At 41.6% G+C, this 23,514-nt stretch overlaps 1 protein-coding gene across 1 annotated transcript in view; it reads right to left on the bottom strand.

Annotated features, from left to right (window-relative positions):
- The window catches only part of MCTP1 (multiple C2 and transmembrane domain containing 1), a 680,185-nt gene that overhangs the window by 303,527 nt on the left and 353,144 nt on the right, over positions 1-23,514 (bottom strand). The window contains exon 10 of the mRNA XM_063453691.1: positions 11,339-11,432. Within this exon, the coding sequence (XP_063309761.1) occupies positions 11,339-11,432 (94 nt within the window). The remainder of the gene's footprint in view (positions 1-11,338; positions 11,433-23,514) is intronic.

Genomic DNA, 23,514 nt, shown 5'->3' with positions numbered 1-23,514 from the left:
AAGGGTATTCTTAATTTTCTAGGCATTGAAGAAAACAAGTTTCCAAAGTCTATACCAGAGTATAAACTAAATGAGACTGTCAGGTCCCCTGCCCTTGCGCCACTCGTGGCGTCCTTGCCTACCCCATCACCACAAGCGATGTCTTCGGTCCTTGTCCGCAGCTCGGGGCTGTCCTTGCCGCCGCTCCCCAGACTGACAGTGTTGACGCTGTCACACGCTGCACGCTCCAAGGCAGCTTTCTTATTTGTGTGCCGGACCCGGTCATGTGACCCGGCACACAGTGATGACTTCAGTGATCACAAGAGAGGTAAGAAACACCTCCCACATGTTGTGATTAACACTTATTGGAGGTTAGCCAATCATACACACTCTGTGTTTTTATAAGCTAATCTGCCCCTTGCCTCAGTGCCCTGTTGTGGTCTTTACTTAGCCCAATAGTGCGTTGTACTTTGTCTGGATATTCTGGTTACCGATCTTTGGCTTGTCTTATGTTTACTCTGTCTTCTGTGCTCCTTGACCTCGTTTATCTCCTCATATTCCATCTCTCTATTTCCCTTTGACCTTGGCTTGTACTTTGACTATACTTTTGCATAACCATTCTAAGGACCGGTATTGCAATTCTGTCTGTTGTGTCCTGTCTGTGAGTTAGGTTTCCCTACCAATCGTGACAGAGACTTTGTATCTGCCGCACAATACAGATTTTCTGATTGGCCACAATGTTTTACAAGACTGTAGATTGGAGACTACAGATTTATAACAATGCTTGTTAGCTTGAAACAGTTAAAGAATATAGTGTCTTACCTTTCCATTTATATTGTACTATTTTTAAAGATACTGTATATATTTTTTGTTTAAAACCAGTCAAATATAAAAGGATTGTTCTTAGACCTAGAATAAAATTCTAAATGCCTCCATTTCTCATGTGGCTGTTTTAGGGTCAACTTCTCCTGCTGAAGGACCTGTTTCTTCTCCATTGCTCACTGTGTCAAATTACGGTGTAAGAGAATTATCAATCATCACTTTATCAATCATTCTTCTCCACCATATTTAAGGAACAGGTTTTTCCCTCCATGGCTGAAATACACAGGATTGTATTAACTAAAGACCATGGCCTCTAAAAGTATTTATTGCATATTTCCATGAAAAGGAGCTGGATAGAGATGTTAGTTCCCCTAATTATTTTAGATTTAGCAAATTTGCTGTTTTTGCATAGTCTAGTAATACGAAAGATGGATTTAGATTGCTATGACATTCCAATGTGATTAACTTCACAGTAGTCACATTTCTACCGTGTTTTCTGGAGTACATTAAGCATTGATATATTGACTGGTACACTTTCAGATGAGGAAGAGTGCAGCCTCTATAGCAATAAATGTAACCATTTTGATTTGTGTCAAATCCTTAGAACGGCACTAGTAACTCACTAAAGACATATAGAAATATACAGATACAGATATCCTGTTCAAAATACACAGACAAAATGTTGGTGTTGTTTTCACATATTTCCATGTCTTAAAATGCTGTACACAAACTTTAGTTTTTTTTGTCTTGTCTTGTTTTGTTTTGTTAGACTGTTTATAGTATAGTGTCCAGAATGATACAGAATGTCCTTTCATGCAGAATCATTTTACGGCTTGAAAATGCAACTCTTTAGAATATAATGAACATTTTACATTGTCTTTGCCCACCCTATATATACAGGATGCCAATGAGAACGGGACACTGTTTTTTGTCTTTTTTGTTAACTGCTTCTCTGACAATATAAATGTAAGAACTAGTTAAAATGGTAGAAGATGCGCTTCTACTCCTAACCAGTCTTGATTAGCATAGTATCATGAGAAACACCAAACAACGTCTCTAATTCCTTCTCCCCCACCTGGATCTGTGAAAATGCACACAAGCAAAATATAAAAAAATTAAGAAAAAAAAAAATCATGTCTTGCGTGCATGGACATATACATTACCAGTAATATTACCAAGTACGTCTAAGAACTACATTTTTTTTAATGTGCTTGTGAATCATATATCCTTGTAAAATAAAAGCATTTTCTTTAACAGACTTAATAAGAGGATAAATAAATGTATATTAACAATTTCAGAAAGATTGTTGCCACCATTCAAAAAAGTAAATACAAATGGATTAAATAGAAAGAGTATATAGCGGCTCTTACTATTATTATTACACATATAATAGTTAATTTTATAAATGTCTGCTGTCCGAAACTGAAATTTACACAGTGCTAAACAGTGTTTATAATTAAGGCATCATTTTAATCACTCCAATTAGGTTTTAATTATGTGGAATACTGTTTTTAATAAAACATATTCAGATTCATTTTTGATAACTTTCAACACATTTTGTTAAAAAGAGACATGGGAAGATCATGTTTTTATATATATAGGAACGATGGTTACATTAATCCTGATTGCATTTCTCTAAGGAAGCCAATTACATTTAATAAGTTATTAAATTTGATTTGCTAATTTAAGTTGTCTGTTTAAAACTTTACACTGCTATGTGTGATCCCCTGGGGTCCACATGTGACCTTTGTCAACTCCATCATTCCATTGGTGCTCCAAATGCCACATGTGTAGGACACACAGGACAGACTGAAATAACAAGATAACACTGTGATGTTTGCAAAGCGATTCAAATTAAATACTTCAAATATGTCATCGCTGCACCATTGATGGCTTGTAAAAATTTAACATTCCCATAAATATACATTCCTAATTCATTTAGTGCACGCATGTATTAAGATATATCGACATAGTTACATATGTATCCTAAAGCCGAGCAGGATTATTATTTTTTTTATAGGAAATAAATGGTATTAGCTTTTAAATGTATCTACATTATATGTTTATCAAAGGCGATACTTATCAAGGATTCTGCGAGAAAATTGAGCGGTGAAATGATTCAGATAAATAGCTCAATTAATTGAATTGAAGCAGACCCCTTTGCACCGAACCAGAGCTCTGAGATCTTTATTAAAAGCACTGTTCTGTAGCTCATAACCTTGTTCCATGACTTCTCTCTAGTTTCCAATTTAAACAAGTCCCCATGCGGCCAGCTCTAAAGGTCTTTGTCTCCCTGTCATTGTTAAAATAGCCGAGGCATCCTGGAAGTGTGAAATCAGAACTCATGACTTGAACGGTTCCCCAGGGAACGCTGTACTGCTCACAAGGTCAAAGTATTGGGCTGGACCATCTGAAAGTGTCTGATCGCCAGTCTGTGGCACAGCAGGTGGGGGCAAAGGAGCTAGAACGGAGCATATCTTAATTAAAGCCCGCAGACAGCAAAACAGCCTGTTTTTAAGTGGGCTGTCAAATAGGACTCTGATTTAGCCCTGTTAATGAATCTGAGTTGGTTAACTACTTAAACCATAAGCTATTAAGGATGTTCATCCAATAATTGTTAAAACTCCATTATAACATTTTCTGCTCTATTTTAATGCCATATTATAGAAACATTTAATGCTCTGGTTGTTTTAGATTTTCTAGATTCTTGGGTTAATGTGCAATTAAATGTGTTTTGCAAAAATAAATTCCTTTTTTTTTTTTTTAAAGTAAATATTAAATAATACAAAGGCACGTATGCAGGAAAAACTAATTGGGATATTCCATCAATTGCACATGAAGAACAAACTATGACATTTTAAAAAAAATCCTTCTTTATGAATTCATGTCCTTTCATGCAGAATCTCTCTCCCCATCAAATGACGTGTTACCGTCAAGTGTCATGCTGGTCTATGTAAAGACAAATGTCTTGCATAATTCAAGCATTCCAACATGAGACATAATGTACAGATGATCAGTTACAGGATGTGGTGATATTATGTAACAAGAACAAGTCGGAGACCTTTCTATCGTGGTCAAACGTAAAGACGAAGAGCAGGAAAGGAATTGTTTTAATGTGTTACATAACCAGTCTTACTGAGAACGTGAAAACATATAACCTGTTAACAAGTCCGTAACCTTTCATCCACCAAACATACTGTGAGTTTGGCAAGAAGTACAAAGCGGGTGAATGTTCTCCAACAGATTGTTGGTTCCACGTCAGGATCCACATTGTTAGAATAACCCATCACTATGGCCACCTATCTCAACTAAATTAACAACAAACTAATAGTTTAAATGTTATAATTCAGGTGGGGTAACGTGGTTGCCATCTAAAGGTAAAACAATAATTTCATTAAAGATAACTTAACTGTACAAAGAGGCAATTTCTTTGGAAATAAACATTTTAAAAGAATGGGTAACATTATAATGCTAATACCTGGGGTTTATTGTGTTATCCATACATATAACCATGCATTCTTAAGGCACACAAAAGGAGCAAACCCTGCTTTTGTGTGATGAAATGATAAGGAAAATAACGTATGCCCAGTTTCCACTGAGCGGTACGGTTCGGGTCGGTACGGCCTGGTACACAATTTTGAGTGTTTCCATTATGAAAGTGGCCCATACAACCGAACCAAACTGCACCATTCCTGGGCCCCCTTCAGATGTAGGTCCATAGGAAATTATACGGTACAGTTAGGGCAGAACTACTGAGCATCACACTATACAATCCATTGATTGGCGGACAGGAAAACATCAATGCTCACGACAAATTACATGCTAGGCATTTGGTCTAAACCCCGCAGGCCCCCTGGCGGTCCGACTTGCAGTGGAAACACTCACCTGAATAGGCTGGACCATTCTAACCCTTCCAAACTGTACTGACCCGAACTATACCTCTGTCAGGATCGGGACAGGGATCCAACACGCAGAGTACAAACAGTAGCCAGATACGTATACCGGACCTTAGAATGGCCGGACTAACGTAAGTAGTACAGTATAGAATGGTTAAAGACAAGCCGAGGTCGAGGGTAACAGAAGACAGGTAAGCGAGAGACAAGCCGAATCAAGGGTAACAGAGATAAGCAGAGTAAGGTAAACAAGCCGGGTCAAAACCAAAAGGGATAATAGAATACACAAGCACTGAGTGACTAGAACAAGCTAGAACCACGACAGGGCAATGAGCTAATGAAAGAAGCTCTGTTAAATACCCTGTTCAGAGCAGTAACCACGCCTCCGAGGCGTCCTGATTGGTCCTGCAGCAATTGACTGACAGGTCGTTCCGGGGGAGTGTCCTGATGACTACTTCCTGCCTAGATGCTGTAAAAGGCAGTCACTCCCTCGCGGCCGGCCTAGCATGACCGGATAGACCGCGGGGAAGGGAGCCATCAGACCGTCTGGATGGAGGAACAGCTAAGTCTCTACCTCTTTCGGAGGTAGAGACCACAGGTACCCTGACAGTACCCCCCCTCTCAGATACGCCCACCGGGCGGAATGAACCGGGACGAGATGGGAAGCGAGAGTGATACGCCCTGCAGAGACGGGGAGCATGAACATCCTCCTGAGGTACCCAACTCCTCTCCTCAGGACCATATCCCTTCCAATCAACCAGATATTGTACTCTCCCCCGGGAGATTCGAGAATCAATAATAGAGTTAACCTCATACTCCTCCTGACCCTCCACCTGAACGGAGCGAGGAGGGGCTATTGTGGAGGAAAATCTGTTACATATGAGTGGTTTCAGCAATGAAACGTGAAACGAGTTCGGGATGCGTAAGGTATTAGGAAGAGCTAAACGATACGCAACTGGATTGATACGGGTCAGCACCCTGTAGGGTCCAATATAACGAGGAGCGAACTTCATGGAGGGCACTTTTAAACGGATGTTCCTCGTGCTCAACCATACCCTATCACCTGGAACAAAGACCGGAGCCGCCCTTCTACGTTTATCAGCGTGTTTCTTGACCAACATAGAGTTGTGCACAAGGATTTGTCGAGTTTGATCCCACAACTTCCTCAAATTGGCAACATGAACATCAACCGACGGCACCCCCTAGGAAGGAGAAACCGAAGGAAGAATAGACGGATGAAAACCATAATTCATGAAGAAGGGGCTTGAATGAGTAGAATCGCAAACGAGATTGTTGTGTGCAAACTCCGCCCAAGGAATCAAACCGACCCAATCATCCTGGTGTTCAGAAACAAAGCATCGTAAATATTGTTCAATTTTCTGGTTGGTACGTTCAGCAGCTCCATTAGACTGAGGATGATAGGCAGAAGAAAAGTTTAATTTAATACCAAGTTGAGAGCAGAAGGACCTCCAAAAGCGGGAAACAAATTGGGAGCCTCTGTCCGATACAATTTGAGAGGGTATCCCATGTAGGCGAAAAATCTCCTTAGCGAATATCTCTGCCAATTCGGGAGAAGACGGGAGTTTAGGCAGGGGAATGAAGTGTGCCATCTTAGTAAACCTGTCAACCACGGTGAGGATAACAGTCTGTCTTTTAGAGATAGGTAGATCGACAATAAAGTCCATGGCCAAACAGGACCATGGTTTTTCTGGAACCTCCAAGGGGTGCAGGAATCCACATGGAAGCGTATGGGGTTGTTTGGTTTTAGTAAAAACTTCACATGCAGCGATGAACTCCTCAATATCCCTCCGTAAAGCAGGCCACCAGAAGTCCTTAGAGATCAACGCGTAAGTTTTGCGAATACCAGGATGTCCCGCCATCTTGCTATTATGTAAACACTGTAAAAGTTCCAGTTGAAGAGCAGGAAGAACGAAATGACGGCCCGCAGGAGTCTGTTTAGGTGCTAGATGTTGCAACTTAATGATCTCGGCCAGTAATGGAGAATGAATCCTGAGATTCGTATTAGCAATGATATTGCATTTCGGAACTATAGAAGAAAGAACTGGTTCAGGTACAGTAGAAGGTTCATATTGGCGAGATAATGCATCGGCTTTAGAGTTTTTAGAACCAGGTCTGTAAGTCAGTACATAATTGAAGTGAGTCAGGAATAAGGACCAACGAGCTTGTCTAGAGGATAAGCGCTTAGCCTCCCCAATATAGGACAAGTTTTTGTGGTCCGTCAAAATCGTAATAGGGTGTAGGGTCCCCTCCAACAAATGTCTCCACTCCTTTAAGGCTTTAATGACTGCTAACAGTTCCCTTTCCCCGATGTCATATCTGCTCTCAGGCCCAGAAAATTTCTTAGAGAAGAAACCACAAGGGTGTAACGGTTTATCCACCCCTAACCTTTGAGACAGAACAGCCCCAACTGCTGTCTCAGAGGCATCGACCTCAAGCAAGAAAGGCAGAGTCGTATCAGGATGGACTAGAATGGGAGCCGAGGCAAAAAGTTCCTTGAGAGTCTTGAAAGCACCAAGAGCTTCCTTAGACCAGAACTTAGTATCAGCCCCTTGTTTGGTCATATTGGTAATAGGCGCAATTATAGAGGAGTATCCTTTAATGAAGCGCCTATAGTAGTTGGAAAAACCAATAAACCTTTGGATAGCCTTGAGTCCTTTGGGCAAGGGCCAGTCTAAAATAGATTGGAGTTTTACAGGATCCATTTTAAAACCCTCCCCAGAAATCACGTATCCAAGAAAGTCTACCTGAGACTGATCAAAACTGCACTTCTCCAATTTGCAATATAGACCATGTTGCAGCAGCTTGTGTAATACCTTTCTGACCTGTCTATGGTGAGTCTCAATCTCCTTAGAGTGTATTAGTATGTCGTCCAGGTAAACAATAACACAATCATGCTGAAACTCCCTAAGTACCTCATTAATCAAATCTTGAAATACTGCAGGAGCATTGCATAGTCCAAATGGCATAACAGTGTATTCGTAATGGCCATACCGGGTATTGAATGCCGTCATCCACTCGTGACCTTGCTGGATTCTCACCAAATTGTAAGCCCCTCTGAGATCTAACTTGGTGAAGATTTTGGAGCCCTTAAGACGATCAAATAACTCGGTAATCAGTGGGATAGGATAGGCATTTCTGACAGTTATTTTATTCAAGCCTCGGTAATCGATACAAGGTCTCAGCGTGCCATCCTTCTTCTTAATGAAAAAGAACCCAGCCCCGGCCGGAGAAGAAGACCTCCTGATGAATCCCTTTTCTAAATTCTCCCGAATATACTCCTCTAGAACCGAGTTTTCCTGAACAGACAAAGGATATACATGGCCCCTCGGAGGCATAGTGCCGGGTAGAAGCTTAATCTTACAGTCAAATGACCTGTGTGGAGGCAAAGAATCGGCATTCTTCTTGTCAAACACTGCCCTTAAGTCTAGGTAAAGGTCTGGTATTTGTCTTTCTGTGGACTGAGTAGGATTCTCTGGTATGTTAATATTAGCTAATGGAGAAACCTTGCACAAACACCGATCCTGGCAGCCCTGGCCCCACGAGAGTATCTCTCCTAACTCCCAATCGATAATAGGGTTATGTTTTTTCAACCATGGGTACCCCAGAACTATGGGAATGGAAGGAGACGAAATGAGCATAAGAGATAATTTCTCCACGTGTAGGATACCAACATTTAAATCAATGGGTATGGTCTCACGAAAGATAACAGGGTCTAGTAGTGGTCTACCATCTATGGCCTCAACGGCCAAAGGTGTCTCCGTTAGCTGGGATGGGAAATTGTTCTTACTAGCAAAGGCTTGGTCGATAAAATTCTCAGCAGCACCGGAATCTATCAATGCCATAGCCCTTACTACTTCCCTCCCCCAAGTTAAGGAAACTGGTAGCAGAAGCCTGTGATCTTTATAATTAGGAGTAGAGGACAAAATAGAAACACCCAAGGCCTGTCCTCTAGAGAGACTTAGGTGCGAGCGTTTCCCGGGCGGTTAGAACAGTTCGAGAGTAAATGACCCTTGACTCCACAATACATACACAATCCCTCTCTTCTCCTGTACTGTCTTTCCTCCTCAGAGAGGCGGGTATACCCTATCTGCATAGGTTCAGTAAGCAAAGATATCGTGGAGTCAGGACTTGGAAAAGCGGGAGCTAACCTAAAAGAAGGTCTCTGGTTCCTCTCTCGAGTGTTCTGTCTCTCTCTTAGACGTTCATCTATACGAGAGATGAACGAAATTAAATCCTCTAAATTCTCAGGGAGTTCTCTGGTAGCAACCTCATCAAGGATTACATCAGATAGGCCATTCAAAAATACATCCATATACGGCTGCTCATTCCACCTGATTTCTGCCGCCAGAGACCTGAACTCTAGTGCATAATCCACCAGTGTTCGGTTCTCCTGTCTCAGGCGCAACAGTAATCTGGCTGCATTAACCTTTCTACCTGGAGGGTCAAATGTTCTTCTAAAAGCAGCTACAAATGCGTTATAGTTATAAAGTAATGGGTTATCGTTCTCCCATAGTGGGTTGGCCCATCTCAGAGCTTTCTCAATGAGTAGGGTGATAATAAATCCTACTTTTGCCCTATCTGTAGGATAAGAGCGAGGTTGCAATTCAAAGTGGATACTAATTTGGTTTAAAAAACCACGACACTTCTCAGGAGCCCCACCATAGCGTACTGGGGGGGTAATGTGAGAAGAAGCACCCACTGTGGCTACCTCTAGACCTGAACCGACAGGAGAAACAGGGATATTACGTATCTCCTCTGGTGGGTTATTAGCACAAGCTAATAGAGCCTGTAGCGCAAGCGCCATCTGATCCATTCTGTGATCCATGGCTTCAAACCTAGGATCAGGAGCAGCCAGCTTACTGTCTGTACTTGCAGGATCCATTGGCCCTGTTGTAATGTCAGGATCGGGACAGGGATCCAACACGCAGAGTACAAACAGTAGCCAGATACGTATACCGGACCTTAGAATGGCCGGACTAACGTAAGTAGTACAGTATAGAATGGTCAAAGACAAGCCGAGGGTAACAGAAGACAGGTAAGCGAGAGACAAGCCGAATCAAGGGTAACAGAGATAAGCAGAGTAAGGTAAACAAGCCGGGTCAAAACCAAAAGGGATAATAGAATACACAAGCACTGAGTGACTAGAACAAGCTAGAACCACGACAGGGCAATGAGCTAATGAAAGAAGCTCTGTTAAATACCCTGTTCAGAGCAGTAACCACGCCTCCGAGGCGTCCTGATTGGTCCTGCAGCAATTGACTGACAGGTCGTTCCGGGGGAGTGTCCTGATGACTACTTCCTGCCTAGATGCTGTAAAAGGCAGTCACTCCCTCGCGGCCGGCTTAGCATGACCGGATAGACCGCGGGGAAGGGAGCCATCAGACCGTCTGGATGGAGGAACAGCTAAGTCTCTACCTCTTTCGGAGGTAGAGACCACAGGTACCCTGACAACCTCTCAGTGGAAACGAGGCATTAGAGACTAATATGGCAGTAAAAAAGGAATGAACTGAATGAAATGATTGCGGAATGAAAATTTTAAAAGCCGCATCTCCAATTACTACTGTAATAGCATTCAGTTGTTTTAAATGTCTAGTGATGGGGCATCCCAGAGATGGACACCATGGCACTATATTAAAGGACCACTATAGGCACCCAGACCACTTCAGCTTAATGAAGTGGTCTGGGTGCCAGGTCCAGCTAGGGTTAACCCATTTTTTTTTATAAACATAGCAGTTTCAGAGAAACTGCTATGTTTATAAATGGGTTAATCCAGCCCTCAAATCCTCTAGTGGCTGTCTCACGGACAGCCGCTAGTGGCGCTTGCGTGATTCTCACTGTGAAAATCAAAGTGCGAGCACGCAAGCGTCCATAGGAAAGCATTGATAATGCTTTCCTATGAGACCGGCTGAATGCGCGCGCAGCTCTTGCCGCGCGTGCGCATTCAGCCGAATGGGAGGAGAATCGGAGGAGGAGAGCTCCCCGCCCGGCGCTGGAGAAAGGTAAGTTTTAACACAAATATTATATTAACATAGTGTATATGTGAAAGGGGAGTGAGATTAAAGAAATACTCAAAGTACCCTAACCTCCACAGCCATGTGCTCTCCTAGTTTAAACAATCTGACAACTTGGGGTATCAGTCACTTCCTCCATTGAGAGACAAAAGTTTCACCATGGGATTTCCGTTAGCTATTTTCAGCTAAGACCTGCTATGGATGAATTACGTCGGTGTGCGCCACGTCACTCTTGGCACCATAACCACTGCAGTGTGCTGTAACAGTTATGGTGCTTGGAGTGTCCCTTCATAGTTGGAAGTTTGCAATAGGCAAGTCCCCCCACATTTAATCCACTCACAACTATAAATGGTTTGTAGAAACAGGAGGTGGAACAAACTTCACATGGGAAGAAAAGTAATTTGTGCTTTATTTGTTCACATAAACAATGCCCATACAGGCAATTTTATACATATAATGATGCTCCACGTGCAATATTATAACTAATAATAGCAGCTTTACTTATATATTTCTCTAGATGACACCACTGGAGCTGTTTACTGGAGATGAATTGTATTTCTTCTGCTATTACTATACTTTGACATTCTGCGCTAAGAGTTTTTTATTCCTTGCCTGTGACATCCGCTGCCATCAAACCTTCTGCTCTGATGACCTTCACTTGGAGAAATCCCACATCCGTAATATTGCTAAAGGACCGCATAAGACTCTGCAATAAGAAAGAACAAAACACAGACTTAGTTATATGGTTTCTGAAAGCAGAATGGTAATTTATTCAAAATATCTCGTGTGACATTATTAAAAGATTAAATAAATCTCAACGCAATGACAAGGTAGAAATCTATTACATGTTTATATATATATATTTGTGTTAAGGGCTCATGATAGTACAGAAGATACAAACACTGATAAGTGTAGGATGGTATTAAAAGAGCAAGTCGGTTGTGGTGTGCCGGAACCGACGATGAGGTAGGCCTGTAAATAAAGAGGGCCCACCAAGAAGAAATGTAAAGAGAAAAGGAGTTAATAATGAGGAGTGGGTGGGAGGGTGATGCAGCGCTGACCTCGAACGATATGGAGCCAGGTAAGGGGTGTCCCTTAAGTAGGGAAGAGGTGTGTCATACGCCCCTCCCACAATTACAGGCCAAAAGGCCTTAATACTTGTGTTAAGGGCTCATGATAGTACAGAAGATACAAACACTGATAAGTGTAGGATGGTATTAAAAGAGCAAGTCGGTTGTGGTGTGCCGGAACCGACGATGAGGTAGGCCTGTAAATAAAGAGGGCAAAAGTAGAAAATCAAATTTATTACATACCAGCAATATACATACTTTAACCAGACATGTCTTGAAAGGCATTTCTTACTTCTTGTACCGGGTTAGGTATGTATCTAGAGTAAGCCGATGATTTCCAGCGCCCTAGTGACTTGATAACATGAACTGGAATGTTTGCACTGGATGCTGTGGAGGCCGCTCCTATGCGGAAGGAGTGGCCCAAATAGTTAGCTGATTTGAGGCCCAGCTGTGTAAGTAAAGACCTGACGTGTGTCATAAAGGTGGTGGTAGTGAGTACCGAACCTTGTAGACTGAAAGTGGTTGAGATGGTGGTTCGTTGTTATGCTGGGTATATGAGTCCAGTAGTTTGACGGGGCTCCACCTGTTGTGAGTAGGATAGTACTTAACCTCTACTGAAAGTGCATGTTGACTGGTTTTGGAGTGAGGCAGAGTCAAGATATAATAGTCCATGTGTTTTGTTAAGTGTGAATGAAGTAGGATGTGAGTGGACTGTGTTGTGCTGATGGCAGTAAATTCTCTTGGTCTCAAGAAACCATAAACAAGGCTATGTATATGGCGGTTTTAACGATGAGGTTTGTGTTGTTGGCAAAGGGTTTAAATCTAGTGAATTGTATAAGTGTTTAAAAATATGGAAATCTATGGGTAGCCTCTGGGCCGTACGTGGGGGTTCGGATCTCTGAATACCCCTAAGGATGTTCTTAATTGGTAGGAGGACACTTCATTTGTCTGGTTGTAAAGTTAGCATGTGATGTTGGATGCCTGTCAGATATGGTTTGATTGTGTTGTATGATAGTTTGAGTTTGAGGTGGCAAAAAGAAGCAAAGCCCAACCAGGATGTCACGATGAAAGGTTGTAAGATGTTGTGTTCAGAAAGGAATCTTTAAATCAAATGAAAGCTCCATCGTAAGTTTCCCGGGTATTAGTAGACAGTGCTAATTGGGACAATGTTCTGCTATGTTGCATAATAGCATCTAGTCCATTACTAGATGGTGGAATAGTGGGGTGTTCGTGGCTGTGAGTGCGGCTGACGGGAGTATTTGACGAAAAGCCTGGAAATTAAAGCGAGACAAATTGTCAGCAGCAGTGTTACATACACCTGGAACATGAATACAAAACAAGAGAAAATTATGACATGCAGCCAGCCAAGTGAGTTTCCTCAAGAATCTCATAATAGTCAGTGATTTGGATCGGCCTTGTTTATAATGTGACAAGTTACTTGGTTGTCTGAGTAGCAACGTACAGACGAGCCTGCCCATAAATGCACCCATGCCACGGCAACCGTCACGATGGGATATATCTCAAACAGAGCTGAGGTAGTGGAAAAACCCTCCAGGTCCTGAACTTCTGAAGGCCAGCTGCCCCAAAGCCATTCGTTCCTGAAAAATTGCTGCAAAACCTGTGGTAGACGCCGCGTCTGACCAAATGGTAGGTGAGGAGTCAGACAATTTTGGAAGGAACATGCTTTTACCATTCAAGGTGGTTAAAAATTCTCCACATAATTACGCCTACCGTGGCTTGGGTATCCAGGGGTGACCTGTGTCCATCATGTCTAAAAGTGGGAAACATGTAAAGGAGTTGTGAGATGAAAGCCCGGCCTTGAGGTATGATGCGAATGGCAAAATTCAGTGACCCAAGCAGAGACTGTAATTCTTGCGGTTGCAAGTACCGAGTTGTATGTAGAGATTATGTTGATCAGAATGTTTTCTACCTTGGGCGTGGCAGGCTAGCTTGCATGGTGGCTGAGTCTAGTATGATACCCAGGAATGTGATGAAGGTATCTGGTCCTTCAGTCTTGGTGGAGGAGACTGGGACACCCACCTGTTCGAATAGACTGATGGTTTCTTTTAGGCTACTGGGAGGGGAAATATTCTCCTCGACCAGTAAGAAATCATCCAGATAATGTATAACTGTAGGGCATCTGGCTATATTTAATAAAACCAGCATAGGGTTTCGGCGAATACGTCGAAAATGGCCGGACTACTTTGGAACCTAAATGTTAAACGTGAGCAAAATAGTAGTTCCCTGCCCACTTGATACCATGCAGGTGACACAGTGTAGGGTGGATAGGCAGTAACTTGAAAGCATTGTGATATCAGTCTTACTGAGCCATGCTCCGGCCCCTGCCTGCATGATAGCCGTAATTGCGTGATCTATGGTGGAATATTGCAGTGAAAATTCCTCAGAGGGTATGAGGGAGTTCAGACTAGGAGTGGCAGAGGTGTGAGGTGTTGATAGATCAATGATAAGTCTCTGATTGTGAGAAGATTTCCCCGTGACAATACCGATGGGGTTTGTCCGCCATGTGGTGAACGGAGGGGACTGGAAGGGCCCCCATAGGAAGTCCTCTGCCACTTCCTGGCTATGAGTGTCTCCACCGCTGTAGGGTTTGTTGTGCGGATTGTAAATTAGGACATTCCAGGATTCCGGAAGGCATGTGTATGAGGCCTGTGTGAATCCTTCTGATAGACCCGAGATAATGAATTCCACCAAATGTCTAGATGGATGATGTGGCAGTAATGTCGTAAGTACAGAAATGTTTATTGATGTTAAGTATAGTTTTGGGATACATTTTATTTGGACACAGATTTAGCATGTGCCCTGAAACAGATGGCTGGAGAAAGTGATAGCAACTCAACCAGTGCTGGAGGGGTCGCAGCGGCCGACCCAGCCATGGTAAGGGGTGTAGTGACCGATTCCCCAGGGGTGATACTGGCAGGCTAACTAGGCCTGAAAGGCGAAAAATTAATCTTGTTTTGTGACAGGTGAGGCCCTGCTAGTTGCCAAGTGGCTATGAGAGGCTCTGTCTATGAGTTGGCGCGAGGGGTTATTGAGGCCACCCGTCGTAGTGGCAGGAATCGTAGGCCTCTCGGTGATAGTAAAAGAAAACAGGGGGAGGGAGTGACAGGTGAGGCCCTCTCTATAATATTGCGAGGCGGCTAACTCACGTGTGGCCCGATGGCGTTTGCCTCCGAAACGTTGAGGCGGGGTGTTGGCCTCGCGGACCACTAAACGATAGGCAGAAATGCCAAGAAGGGAGGTACCTATTTGGGCCTATACCCCTAACTTGCCAGTACTCTATGGCCTAGAAGAATGAAATGTATGTGAACTACAACGTGAGCAGGCTTACGTACCTGGTAGTATGTATGAAGTTTTGAGATTCGACAGGTATGAAAACCTGGATAAACCTAAAAAGGGATAGAGTGAGAATGGATCCTGTGAGACCTGTGTAATCTGTATAGGCTGTGATTAGGACTTCTAGCAGTATGTGTGGGAGGTGTAAAATCTATGAGTATGATAGTGACATGACTGCCCATGCTTGGTGACAAGCGTTACGCTGAGTCCGATACCTGGCAGCAGGGGATTGGCCGTATAATGTGTATATATGGAAGGTGATCAGATGATATGCATGTCACTAAACTGATCTGGGAATGCAAGGGACTTTTTAATGTGAAGTGACAATATGCAGAATCATAAATGTTGCTGTAAAGTGACGTATGAATGTATGAACCAGAACGTGTGATTCAAAAACCGAAAGTCTTGTGAGACGTATATGCCGTGTTCTTGAATACTCGTGTTACGTCGTCTGAGTGTGTCAAGAAAAGGCCTGAGTTTGTAAATGCCATGTGAAATGACAATCTATGCAGAAAATGTTGTAACGTGACGTATGAGTGGTTGAACCAACGCGTGTGATTCAACCCGAAACCCTCTGTGGAAGGTAGGACCGTGTTCTTATATACTCGTGGTATATCGTATGAGTATGATAAGAAATGGCCTGAATAGTTAGTGCCATGTAATTGTAATGTACATGGTTGTAATAACATCATATCTCCATTATACTCTTTGAAAATAGGACCGTGTCCTTGAACTCGTGGTATGTCGTACGAGCATGACAGAAAAAGGAGCCGTAATGTAGGCTAACCATAACAGTAATATACATGTAATATCTGCATTGTAAAATAAAATAACTATTATTATTAAAACCATATATATATAATAAGCAAACTGAAACAAAATAGACAACCTAAGATCGTGTAAAATAAGTATTTGAAAGTTTAACCGATTACTGTGCAGGAAACGTATGATTGGTTGGATCAGTACGTGTGATTCAACCCGAGTATGCATGAAAAGGAATTAAATCCTTGTGTCATGGTTAACAACAAAGAAATGAGGCCTGTAACGTAGGCTGATTTAATTGTAATGAAATGGATAATTATAAAAAAAAAAAAAAACTCCAGTAAGCGTGGGAGTCCAATGTCTATACAGAAATGTTAGCTGGTTTCATACCCTGATGTAATAAGTGATACCTTAAAAATAGCCTGAAAATGGTCTGTCTATTTAACCAAGCAACTTTTTAACCAAATGTAAATACATGAAATGATGAAATGTAACTCACGAAAAAGATCTATGTGAATACATAGCAGAATAACCGAATCTTAGTATGAAGGGAAACAGAAGTTAGCATGAATAGCTTAACCGTATGCATTTTAATGCGAACAGCAATCGTGCATAGAATATACTATGAATAATTGCCGACCAGAAAACACAAACCGAAATGACAATCGTTTAAATGAAGCAAGGCTGGTTTTTACATGAAATGCAATAATGTCTGAGAAGCCTGTAGTACACTGAATGACCGGTAGGGGTCAGTGTGTAGGCGAAAATGCAGTGGTTCGATGGTTTGTACATGAAATGCAATAATGTCTGAGAAGCCTGTAGTACACCGAATGACCGGTAGGGGTCAGTGTGTAGGCGAAAATGCAGTGGTTCGTTGGTTTGTACATGAAATGCGATAATGTCTAAGAAGCCTGTAGTACACCCAAAGACCGGTAGGGGGTTTAAACGAATGATATGCATGAACATGCAATGGTTTTTAGAACAGACTTAGACAAAAATGCAGCCGTAAAGTGAGGACCTGACCCGTGCATGGTGCCGTGGGACTGATGCCTGGCATAAGGGGTAGGTTGACTTACAGTTTGTGAGTCACTTGGACACCATCCACGGCGATGGATTGAAGAAAGAAGGTGATAGGCCGGAAAAGCCTGTGGCTGGATTCCTGACACAGCTCTGCTTAAAAAACCTCATGGAGTAATCAGGTAAAATGGCGTCTGGATGACCCGGAAGTGGAAATGATGCAGCGCTGACCTCGAACGATATGGAGCCAGGTAAGGGGTGTCCCTTAAGTAGGGAAGAGGTGTGTCATACGCCCCTCCCACAATTACAGGCCAAAAGGCCTTAATACATATATATATAGCATGATCTGCATGTTATTTCAGTTTACAATGCTATGTTGACTTCATTCGTAAGTAAAAATTATTATGGTTCGGGCAGCCTTGGGGATTTGCATGTCCCGGTCTGCCCACGATTAATGTGTTATGCTAATCCTAATGCTAACCCTAACCCTAACTCAGTGCATTGTGTCTTAGACGAAAATAACGCTACCGTGTTTGTTGTGGAAACATGAACCACTCAACCTTTGATTTTGTGGTATATTTTTGCATTTTTCATTTATATTGGAATTTTTGACACTTGGTAAATACAATCTATCTCACATATTTTTAAAGATGTTAATTAAGATATTTGTTGTTTGTGCCTACTATTGAAACCCTAAATATGCTGTTCGTGCAATCATAATGCCTTCAAAAGTCAAATTCTTATTTGAAAGAAGTCCACCTGTGTCCAGCTAAATTGTGACATAATCTCAAGATACATACACGTGGTTCTGGAAGGCCTTGAGGATTTTGTTATAGAGCATATGGAAACAGCATAGTGAAGACCAAAGGCATGTGTGCCAAGACATTTTAGTCTCTATTGACCGTTTTTGTGACCACCAGGATTTTTTTTAAAGCCTTTTCACTTTAAAGTGCACCTTACAGGGTTAGTCACTAAAGTGAGGAGTTGCCCGGAATTTCAATATTTTGCCCAAAACAGATGCCTTAGAAAACTCTTTGATCTCTGCTGAAGACCTATGTCAAACCTCTGTTCGTACTCCTACGTTTGATGCTTACCTTAAAGACTTCTCTAGGGCTGGACCGTTCCCCTCTCTGTTAGACTTCCACCCAATCTCCACTCCTTCAAAAAATCTTTGAAAGCTCACTTCTCCAGGAAAACACATCAATTAAACTGTGAACAGCTTTGCCTCCCTGCACCCTGATTCCTCTCCTGCAACTGTCATCAAAACAAAACACGACACTGTGCGGTATTTAGCAAACACCAAGAAACAGCATACAAGCTACTCACGCTCTGGTACCGCACCCCAGACGTCTTACACAAGATATCCTCAGACCATCCAGCACAGTGCTGGAGATGCTGGTCCAGGGCGGGGACATTCCTACACATTTAGTGGGAGTGCGAAAAGATAAAACCCTTTTGGCAGGGGATACACAAAATGCTACATATATTTACGGACCAGCCACCCCCCTTTGACCCTGCTGCAATGCTCCTCCATCACACTACCACACCAAGTAATAGATACAAAACATCAATTACTATCAGGATACTCAATGTAGCGAAACAGCTCATCCCACATCACTGGAAGGGCAAAGACGCACCTACACTAGACAAGTGGTTTACACAAATGGAGGACCTACGGGTGACGGGGGACATACACATGAAATCTACTGACAGAACACAACAATACCTTGACACATGGACACACTGGATACTGACAACGGCGGGGCCCGGGTTCACAGACAAACTCCACGACTGTGGCCGACATTAGAAAACGTAAAACACCAGGCTCAAAGGGAGGACGAGATAAATCCCTACTATCCGACACTGGAGCAGACGGCACCCAACTTGAGCACGGACCCATAAGACACCAAAGATGCCAAAGGGCCACAACATACAAGGAAACAGCAGACGACAGCTAGTATGCTCAAATCAGTCCCTCACCTCACACACAGGAGAACTCAGGACAGTAACAGGCCCCCATTCCTCCCCCCTCTCCCCTAAAAGGAGCCACACATCTTACTCCACCCTTCAAATTTATTCCTGCGAAGAAACAGAGCTAACCTTATCTGTAAAAAACAACACTCTATCAGGCACCTGTACATAGCAAGGTCTTAATGCTTGTCTTTATAACCACCCTCTGAGCAACCAGTAGGGACCTGCGTGTCCCTTATAGACATAAGATGCCTAAACAACAGAGACCTGCAAGTCTACTATACTGTTTCTTTAGGAAAACAGAGGCCTGCGTGCCTCAATCCACAAGGCCTCCTCAGGGACCTGTGTGCCCATATATCATAATACTTTTCATTGTTATTTGATGATGTGACTACGGAAAACACAATAAAAATATATTTACAAAAACAAAACAAAACACTAAGCCCTCAGTGAATACTATCCACTATCCTAACAACCTACTTTTCTACCCTACCCTTACCTTTTGTTTCACTATGCCCCACTCCCTCTAGCATGTAAGCTCATTAAGCAGGCCCTCAATCCCTCTGTTACTGTGTGTCCAACTTGACTGGTTACAAATACGTGTCTGTTAGTCCATCCATTGTACAGCGCTACTGAACTTGTTATTGCTTTATAAATAATAATAATAATACGTTAATTCAGTTTTCAGTCTGGCTATTCTAGCCTTACATTAAAAAAAAAAAAAAAGCACTTTGAACTGACCTTAAATTCCGGGCAATTCCCGCTTTAGTAAGTAACCCTGTTAATAACTCCGACCTAGGGTAACATTGGTTACAGCGACATCTGATATAATCTGTTTACAAGACTTCTCTTGAGCTGTATTATCTACTCAGCCATATTCCCCACCGGTATATTGGAAAGATGCGATATGTTGCAAAAACATGTATAAGTCTGGCTAGGTATAATTAGTATTCTTGTGCTCACATATGTTTCCGGATCATAATATGTTAAGAATACCACTGCGCCAATGAAAATAGCAGTTTTGTATCATAAAAATTATCTATAAAATGTTATGGGTATAAAGAGCAGCCCATGTTTTTATTAATAATAATATGGAAACGCTGACAGTCTGGGCACACTGTGATATTAGCTTTATTCATCCCAAGCGACTGCTCTGTGTTTACGGTGAAGATATGACCTTGGTATGCAAAGATGAGCAATTATTAAACTTTATATATTCCCTTATGCATACTATCACATTTCTTTATATATGAAATAGTATTTATGAGCCCTATTAACTTACGTTTTTTGGTTTTTTTTCTACATGTGTTTATCTCTCAAACACTGTTTCAAAGGTGGTTTAATAAAATCAGAGTTTAATAATCTCAATGAAACACAGACATTTTATATATTGTCATTGGGATTTTGGATTGCTGCTGTTATTATATCTGAAGGCCGAATAATGGTTGACATCTCTCTTTTCTTTCTTTTTTTCCATATCATTTTTTGTTTTTGTTTTTACAACGGTTTTATTTTTCTTAAAATACATAAGAAAAGCTGGGGACTACTTTTCATCATGTATTCTCTTCAATATGACAACATTTAAAAATGGCGGCTCTGAAGTCATGTTCCACTTATTGTCAAAAAGACATTTTCCCATAAAACGTATCGGTCCATTGTTTTACTCTTCACATATTGCAAGTGTGTTGTGCATGACAGAGCATAAAAACAGAGGAACCAAAGATGGATAGCAGGGGGAGTACATGAAATGTCCTTCAGTGGAGTAGAGTTGTGGGACAGACAAATGAAAGTGGGACAACAGGGATTTTTTTTTCCATATACTAAATTGTCTAACTCTTCGCACATTATATCTTCTGAAGGAGGCTCTCAAGGCAACAAATCCAATCAAAGGAGTCTGATTCAGACTTACTCTAAATCACAGATCTAAGATTTAATACAAGATTTCTGAGAAGTGAGAAAGACCATTCATATATCCACATTGGTTCTGCGCTATACAATATGGTATGTAGGAGATAATCTATCTAGTACTGGACTACTTTAAGCCTAGTGGAGGCACACATTCCAAAGATCAGCTTGTTAGTTGCAGCAAAGCAGGATACACTGGGGTTAGGGTCTCAAGGTAGCGGTTAATGGGTTGGGTGGCAGAGACTGTCCCAATGTAGTACCAAGCTGTCTCAGACAGTGCGTAATAAGTGGCCCACCATTTACGTAGACAGTGTCAACTTCAATCCATATTCTTTAATGAAAAGGGAGAATGTGTACGGAGCTTGGAACTGTACAGAGAAAGGTTTGTCTTTTTTCTCTAATGATTGTACAAATCATGACGTTAGCTAAGTTTGAGAGACTCTCTCAACTCTACAAGACAATTACTTTTAACATTCAGCTTAATCAGTTAATATTATACATAAAAGGCAAGATAAATTCTAGTCTGTAACCATCTACCATTTATGAAGAAATGATCTTCCATGACTCATTTTACAGCTCTAAATGCTTTACCTATAGGACAACAGGCTGCATACATACTGTAAACTAAAATATCTTATGCATAGTATTTATTTCTTCATTTAAAGGGCCAGTAATGCATATAGAATTGAGCATTACTCGTAAATACCTGAGACCTGGAGCTTGTACGTTTGTTTCCCACTTTAAGCAGTCCTGAAATATTGTTGCCCAGTGTGGTTTATCTTGCCGTATATGGGGCAGATATTCCAGAGTGATAAAGGTAAGATTAAGGAAGTACTGACTTGCGATCCTTAAAGCACCACTATAAGCACCCAGACCACTTCAGCTCAATGAAGTGGTCTGGGTGCCAGGTCCATCTAGGATTAACCCTGCAGCTATAAACATAGCAGTTTCAGAGAAACTGCTATGTTTACATTAGGGTTAATCCAGCCTCTAGTGGCTGTCTCATTGACAGCCGCTAGAGGCGCTTCCGCGCTTCTCACTGTGATTTTCACAGAATGCTTTCCTATGGACTGACTGAATGCGCACGCGGCTCTTGTCGCGCATGTGCATTCAGCCGAAGAGGGAGGAGAGTCCCTTTTATGAATCCCAGTAAATATAATATATGTATTGGAGATTTCCACGGTGGATACTTTATGGACCAAGGTTTGGACTTTTTCACCAAGGGATTCTTGGCAAGATACCAGCGTGCTTATGGTAGGTGTATTTCATATAGGCTGGATTTTACTATATGCTGAATTATGCAGATAGATCTTTATAAACAATATATAATATTGGTTATAATATACTTTTGCTTTTAGGTGTTTTTAAATAACTCAGCAGATCAAATACAATCCTTCTCAAATGCAAGGAGAACCAACATGTTAGTGAACATTTAATGCACTATTTTCCCCTTTATCCTTGTAAGCAAACATGAAATGAAACAGATATATAATAGGAATACAGTGCTGTTTTTACTGCTAGTAAAAATGATAAGCAAGAGAATTCTCTAGATCAAAAGTGAAAATGTGTCTATGGGACCAGATGGCATGTATCAAAGAGTATGCAACAAGCTTCAATTGCAAAACCATGCTCAATGAATTTTTTATCTTCTTTGTAATTCAGTTACTGAGCCAGAAGGACCTACAAAATTATTCTGAAACACGCAGATCATCCTGTTTATAAACTAATAAACATAAAAATGAGTTTGTTTTTTCTTTAGTGTGAGTTCTGGTATAATATGGTGGTTGTACCTTTTCTCCCCAAAAATAAGACATCCCCTGAAAATAAGCCCTAGCTTATTTTCGGGGGATGCTGGTAATATAAGCCATACCCCAAAGATGGGCCCTAGTCGCTAGTAAGCTAATCTGTGTTTAGGGCATTTCCTCAAACATAGATTCGCTGGATTCCATGACCTAGTGAACTGGTCTATGATAGGGGGAATTCCCTCAAACATAGACCTACTTTCTTGCACATGCTTGCTATTGATTTTCCCCGAAATAAGATATCCCCTGAAAATAAGCCCTAGTGCGTTTTTCGGGGGGCTAATTAATATAAGAGCGGGTCTTATTGTCGGAGAAAGACGGTAGTTAAAAGCCACCAAACACCAAGCAGAAGGACACCAAAAATCTCCTGAACCCAGTGGTGGAATAACAGGGGTTGCTAAGGTCATGAGTGGTAACGGTGGTGGTGCTACATGTATGCCAACATAAGTTTAGTGTAAAAGAATGAAAAACGCTAGACCGAAATGTTGCAAATTCTCCACATACCAATTAAAGCACTATGACACACACGAAAGCAGGTGTGTTCTAGAAGACCCTACTATAAATGAAAACATATTTACAAAAAAAAAAATCACATTTCATCAAATTTTAACTTTATATATGTATAGCACAATATATTTAATTGTTCTTAATTTTGGCATTGTCTCCTATGTGATAGTGTTCCTGTACTACTTTTACAAATACAAAAAAAACTGAGATGTAAGTGCTCAGTGCTGCTTAGTACAGCAACATATTAATTTTCCAGGGATTGACCTGGATATGAACTGCTCGGAATTCTTTGATGTTATAGTCTGAATGCACTGGGGGAGTTTGTAAGACAACAGAAAGCAAGGGTTCATAAATGTCTCTTCCTATTAACTCCATGCTTGTAACACAAAGGTGACTGTGT

Source organism: Pelobates fuscus, chromosome 5 (genome assembly GCF_036172605.1).
Source record: "Pelobates fuscus isolate aPelFus1 chromosome 5, aPelFus1.pri, whole genome shotgun sequence".
Classification (NCBI taxonomy): Eukaryota; Metazoa; Chordata; class Amphibia; order Anura; family Pelobatidae; genus Pelobates; species Pelobates fuscus.
The sequence above is the reverse complement of the archived record's forward strand: the minus strand, read 5'-3'. Positions and strand labels throughout refer to the sequence as shown.